The 6,000-nt window shown below is 35.6% G+C and overlaps 1 protein-coding gene across 2 annotated transcripts in view; it reads left to right on the plus strand.

Annotated features, from left to right (window-relative positions):
• The window catches only part of LOC115980005, a 25,095-nt gene extending 19,129 nt beyond the window's left edge, over positions 1-5,966 (plus strand). For both annotated transcript variants that reach the window (XM_031102182.1, XM_031102181.1), the window contains 5 exons: positions 979-1,081; positions 2,453-2,508; positions 3,082-3,246; positions 5,425-5,538; positions 5,617-5,966. In XM_031102182.1, coding sequence (XP_030958042.1) covers positions 979-1,081; positions 2,453-2,508; positions 3,082-3,246; positions 5,425-5,538; positions 5,617-5,709 — 531 coding nt within the window. In that variant the 3' untranslated portion in view covers positions 5,710-5,966. The remainder of the gene's footprint in view (positions 1-978; positions 1,082-2,452; positions 2,509-3,081; positions 3,247-5,424; positions 5,539-5,616) is intronic.
• Positions 5,967-6,000: the final 34 nt, after the last annotated feature.

Below are 6,000 nucleotides of genomic sequence, written 5' to 3' on the forward strand. Positions count from 1 at the left end.
AGCTCTCTCCTGTGTAATTAGTACCCTTTCCTTTCTTTTTTTCTTTTTCTCTCTTTCTTTCCCATTGTACTTTTCTCTCTGCCTTATGTTTTTCTGCATAAGGTAGTTTCTTGAATATATATCCTTATTACTTATCAAAAAAAGAAAAGAAGAGCGCCCAGAGTCTAGTAGCTCAATTGGCTGGCATCTCCTAATGTTTCCAATAGAGACATTTAGGGTTCAAATCCCCTCACTCCCAACTATTGATGTATCAAAAAATCTATGATCATATGAGGATGCTTTTATCTATCAAATCTAAAGCTAACCAAGAAAAGAGAAAGGGTGAAATTATTGGCCTCCAGTACTCGCAGTATAAATATGTTTGTTGGATGTTGCTTTTCTTTTTATGGAAATGTCTTGGGCTTTGTGATGGGACTACGGTGGTTGGACTTAAGTGGGAATTTTTTTTTTTTGGGAGGGGGGAAGATAATTATTTGAATGATTCTTTTAAATCAATCTTGTGTTCTGCTTTACGAAGCAATATATTCAGCACCAAGAAATAATGTGTTCGTAAGTGCAGTCTGGCATGGAATTTAGGGTTTATGAATTGAAAGCTTTGGGGGATTTCTGAAGTTACCATATTCAGCAAACTCCACGGTTAAAAAATGTAAAGAACATTAACCATGATAATACCAACATAAGCTCCAATTATATATCTTCTGCCCCTGCAAGTCAAGTACTCAACTATTGTGGAAATGTCCAAAAGTCATAAATATAGTTTAGCAATTTGAAGTTTTAGGTTATACAGGTATAGTAGTGTATTTTTTTTAATCATATTTATAAGGTAGGTTCATTTAGTTGGCTATGAAGTAACTGTGGCGTTGTTACATCATACATAGAGGCTTTTGTTTGGAAGTTGAGTTCTGACTCACTTCTTAAAATCTTTCTTGAATTTGAGAAAGCAGTTCTTCTGAATTTTCTCATTACTGACTTTCATAGGTTGGGTTGCTGGGCATGGGGCGGTCACTTCAAATGGATCTTAATCGGATTGCTGAAACTGCAGATACATCTAGCTCTTCGGGTTTGAGCTATGTATTGACAGGTGGAACTTCTAAATAAGTATTTATATTATTCATCTGATTTGTTGTTTATTTCTTTTTTATTTAATAGATTTTCATCTTTCATTTGCCCATTTACTAGTGAATATGAGTAATCTTTTGCAAATTAACAAATGATGTACCCTAAAAAATTTATTCAAACAAATTTTACTGCCGTAAGGTTAGTTGTCATGGGCATAATTGGTTCCTCATTTGCTTTAAGTAATCTAATCCTAGTTGCCAATGGGTTGTACCCGAATTGATACTTTCACCCTCCTTAAAAACAAGGTTGTATGTGAGAGGTTTTAGAATCATTGAGTTCAGTGTTGTAAAAATATGAGAAAATGGTATAGGAAAGATATAAATAATCCAAGTAGTTGATTGTAAACATGCATCTAATCTCATAAAGTTTAAAACAAAATTTAATGATAAAAACTTTTCATTGGTTTAGTGCATTCTCTAGGACATTCATCGATTTAATCTAATTTTTGCAAATAATTAATCTGTATATTTATTATAGGATTTTTAATGTTATAAAGGAAAAATGAAATTTATGTAAGGGCTGCTGCTAATCACAAGGTAATCACATATTGAGTTAAACTTATAGAGAGAGGTTTGCTATAGAACATCGAAGGTCAAGCATTACTATGAGGCAATGATAACAAACATTCATTGAGCTAAATTTATAGAGAGATTTTTTTCCCCAAATACAAAGAAAAAATACAGGTGAAATAATAATGTGTGGATGAATAATTTTGTAATGATTTTTGTGAAATAAAGTGCTGTAGAAAATTAGCTTGTGTCTTTAGAAAAATTTCACATATATACATTGTTTAAGGGGGTGATATGTTGTAGCACAAGGTATTATAATTTTATGTTAATTCATACTTACATGCTCATAAAGAATTTTCCAAATGGCATCAAAATCATTAAAAGTTTCGTTATAGTGATTCTGGAGGGGTCATCACCACAAGGTTGACCTGTTCAGATTTAAATTTGGTATCTATCCATAATATCCTCTTAAGAAAAAGTGATGTTGACTTATTATACTAATTGTTACGGTTTTTAGTAATGTTATATGATTAGCTCTTCTTTACACAGAAGATGAGTACAACTAAGATCTCTCTCTCTCTCTCTCTGTGTGGAGTAATAATTACACATGCACATTATGGGTCTTGAATCCATGGCCTCACCCTCAAGGCGTTGATTTGAACTAGTGTTTATAGTATATATTACAGTATTAAAGTTGGCTCTATATTGATTTCATCATCTAAGACTTGTCATAATTAACATGTCAAGCTAGGGCTTTCTTTTAATTTTTGTTGTTGATTTTATCAAAATTCTGACGTTTTTACTATCTTAATTTTTGGGCGCAGAGACAACGCTAGCTTTGCTTCGGCATCCCAGTTATTGTATCTCAGGTTATTCAGCTGTAAGTTGAACACCATCTCCTAGAACTTTTTATTCTACTAAAGTGAGGTTAGGAAACAAGTACAGTTTGGTAACTTTGGTTCAATGTTCTTCAAAAAACAAACAAACGAGAGAAGGGGCCACCTTCCATTAGGGCTTGGGGGAGGGTTGACTTGTTTTATGCCTATTGTTATAGACACACATGGACCCCTTGTGTTTGTGGGTTGTGACTGACAAACTAGTTGATTCTCTGTTTGTCATTCACTTGCAGTTGGAACTTGGCACTGTATGAATCAGTATCTCGGTTTCGTAGACAACGTTACTTGGAGAAAAGTTTTATTTTGTTTAGAGCTCTTGAGGGATTAACTTAAATTTCTGAGTTGTGTATCCAGGACATAGGATTTTATGTGGTTCATGTTTTCATTTCTTATACGGAAGAATTTCTGCAGTCCTCTTCAGAATATATTCCCTGCAGCTATTACTTCTTATAGTGGCATCTTCTTTATAAACTCTCTCTCTCTCTCCCCATTAAGAAATTGGTTTGACATGATTTCAGCAATGTTGACGGCATGCTTAACTGGTGCCACTCTTGCAGGTGGATATAAAGAGGAGCATGGAGGACGGAGAGAAACGCTTCAATCAACTTTCTATTGAAGAACGGGGGAAATTTGATGAAGAAACACTAGTCAATGTGAACAACATTAAAAAGCAAAGTACATCTAGCCAGAGAGCTAATGGATTCAGCAATGAGTACATAGTGGTAAGGTCATCTCTAAATTGGCTATAGTTAAAATGAATATATCAAAATACTCCATTTCTAGCTTGACTTTGGGTTTTTAGGTGATCTGCTGCTGACTAGACTCATAAATGTGTTGTAATTTTCTATTTATTTATGGGTTTGCTTTATTTAAATGCATGATTAATAATATATGATATTCCTTCAATCACAACTAAGGTGCTTTGTTCTATCTATCTTCATACCATGAGCATTATCATTTCTATGGTGTGTCAAGTAACAAGTTCTCTCTGTCTCTGTCAAAAGAAGGATGTGGGTGGGGATTAAGATGAAGTTGACGCAATGGTCATAGAAGTAGTAAACTTAGTTGGGTTATATGGTATAACATAGTTCAGGCGGCAGTGTTTGTCTATGAGATGGAACTGAATCCATCTTGATTGGTTTTTTCTAATCTTCTGATAACATGATTGACATTTTATTTCATTTGATTTATATACTTTTATCTTTATTTTTTTGTTTGGGGGTTTTTTTTGGGGGGGGGGGGGGGGTGGCTGGTGTGTGGGATTGGAGAGTGGTGTTAGAAAACAGAACCTAACGAATAACCTTCCATGAAAAAGCCACATCTGAGAGAAACTCCTGTTGTAATTTAAAATCCAGAAACATTATAACTGCTCTGGTATAATTTCTCCAAACTTACATTCTAAATAAGGGGAAGAATAACCATGATGAGAAGGATGTTGTAGGCATGGTTTTGTGTAGTTTGATTGCAGAAATTTCAGAATTTGCCATTGAATGGAAATTTGTGGTGTGAATCAGTTCAGGTATTTTACAGGCCTACTACAACCATACCAAATGCCCCACTAAACAAAACCAAGTCAGCATTAAATTAATTCTGTCTGATTACAATCAATTTTGGATTTCTTGTTGAAAGACTAATAGACTATAGATGAACTTTCACTGTTGATCTGTTTGTTAATTTGTAATTTTTTTCCAAATATCACCATTCACTAATCTATGGCCCACATGAAATCAATGGGATTATGAGGGCTGCAATGACAACATTTAGCCTAGCAGCATTACAAAGCCTCAGCTCACCTTTTACAATGAATTTGAACAAAGGTTTCCACTGTCCCCCCACCCCCCCCTAATTTCTTCTTAGATGTTCTCACCTAGAAAGCACGGACGCGGCTGGGAGGGTGCTGCACTTGAGTCCGACATGGGACGCGGCGTCCGACTCGGTTGCCCATGCAACGGTGCCGCGTTTGAGAGTTTTTTTTTTTTTCCTCACCAACTCGGTTTGATTCACGCCGACTCGGCTTTGATTTGCGCCGAATCGGCCTGATTCGGCTAGAATCGGACCGTATCGGCCCTATCGGGTTGTATCGGCCGGCGACCAAAACGGCCGAAACAGGCTGAAATCAGCCTTGAATCTAGCCGGAACAGCCGAAATTCCCACCTCAGAGGCATAGTAATGTGTTTCTTGCCTTCATCTTTCTTTGTTTTGTGAATCAAGGCATAGTAACGTGTTTTTTAAGAATATTTTAATAGTAAAAATATATTAAAAATATAAATAAAAATATTTTTAATAATTTTTTAATCGCTGAGTCCCGTCGCACCCGCACCCTAACCCTACTTTTTCAAAAATTGCCGAGTCCCGCACCCGAACCTGCACCCGAGTCCCAAAACGCACCCGTGCTTCATAGGTTCTCACTATTAAAATTCTGTTAGACCTTTGTAATAAGAAAGACCTTGACATGCTTTGGAATAATAAATGTTTCGAGTTTACTTAGCCTTTAAATCTGGGACCACAACCAGTTTGTCTCTGCATCTCAATTGAAGGTGCTCCCATGATTTTATAGGATCCATAATAAATCTGCATAGGTGTTATTTACTTTCACTCTCTTCTTATCCTGAATAATGGCAAGAACTCTAGCCTTTTGTTCATCTTTGGATTGCATCCTTTTTCTATCTGTGCACATCTTGGGGTGGCTCAATGCAATAGTTTTATCTCATTATAATGCTCCCTGTATAAAGTGATTAAATTATGTGCATTTTATCTCATCTTTCTATTCTATAGACATAACTTTATAAACTCACAGCATCTATGACTCGGTAGTCATGGGACATAAATATTTGATTAAAAATAGAAACGTAAATTTTCCCCTCCTTTTCTGTGGTTTTTCTGAAATTTCTTTAAAACAGATAACAATCTTGGTGGCTGCTGAAGGAGTACATAAGCTCCCCACCATCAATGGCAGTGGGGACTTGAAAGAAGCATTGCAAAAGCTTGGATCCATTCCCTCAAGTAAAATACTAGTAAGTATGAAATTTTTTCCAAAATCAGAACTTGTAGGTGTAAAATATCTATGCCTGATATCTCGTGTTTTCATGCAGGCAGTTGAGGTATTGTGGACCCCTCAGAATGAAAATGACACCCTGTCAGAGCGGGAACTTCTTGAAGATTATCCACTTTTGAGGCCTTTGTAAGAGTATTGTAATAAGCTACCTTATAACATGCAGTAAGAGGTATGAGCTCAACCGCATATTGGATCTAAGATGGCATTTGTATAGGAAACGTAGTCTATAGTTCACAGAAATTGTAATTGTCTAAGATTTGACTAGATGTATGCAGCTGTTCTCAATTTGTTAGTTTAAAACAGTGGTTGTATATTTACTTCAAGGCATTCCCTTTCTTTTACCAATTCTCCAATCTGCCTTATGAATTATAAAGGTGCACCTTTGTATATTGATGATATTAACTAAACATTACAATTAGAA

This window comes from Quercus lobata, chromosome 3 (assembly GCF_001633185.2).
Source record: "Quercus lobata isolate SW786 chromosome 3, ValleyOak3.0 Primary Assembly, whole genome shotgun sequence".
NCBI lineage: Eukaryota > Viridiplantae > Streptophyta > Magnoliopsida > Fagales > Fagaceae > Quercus > Quercus lobata.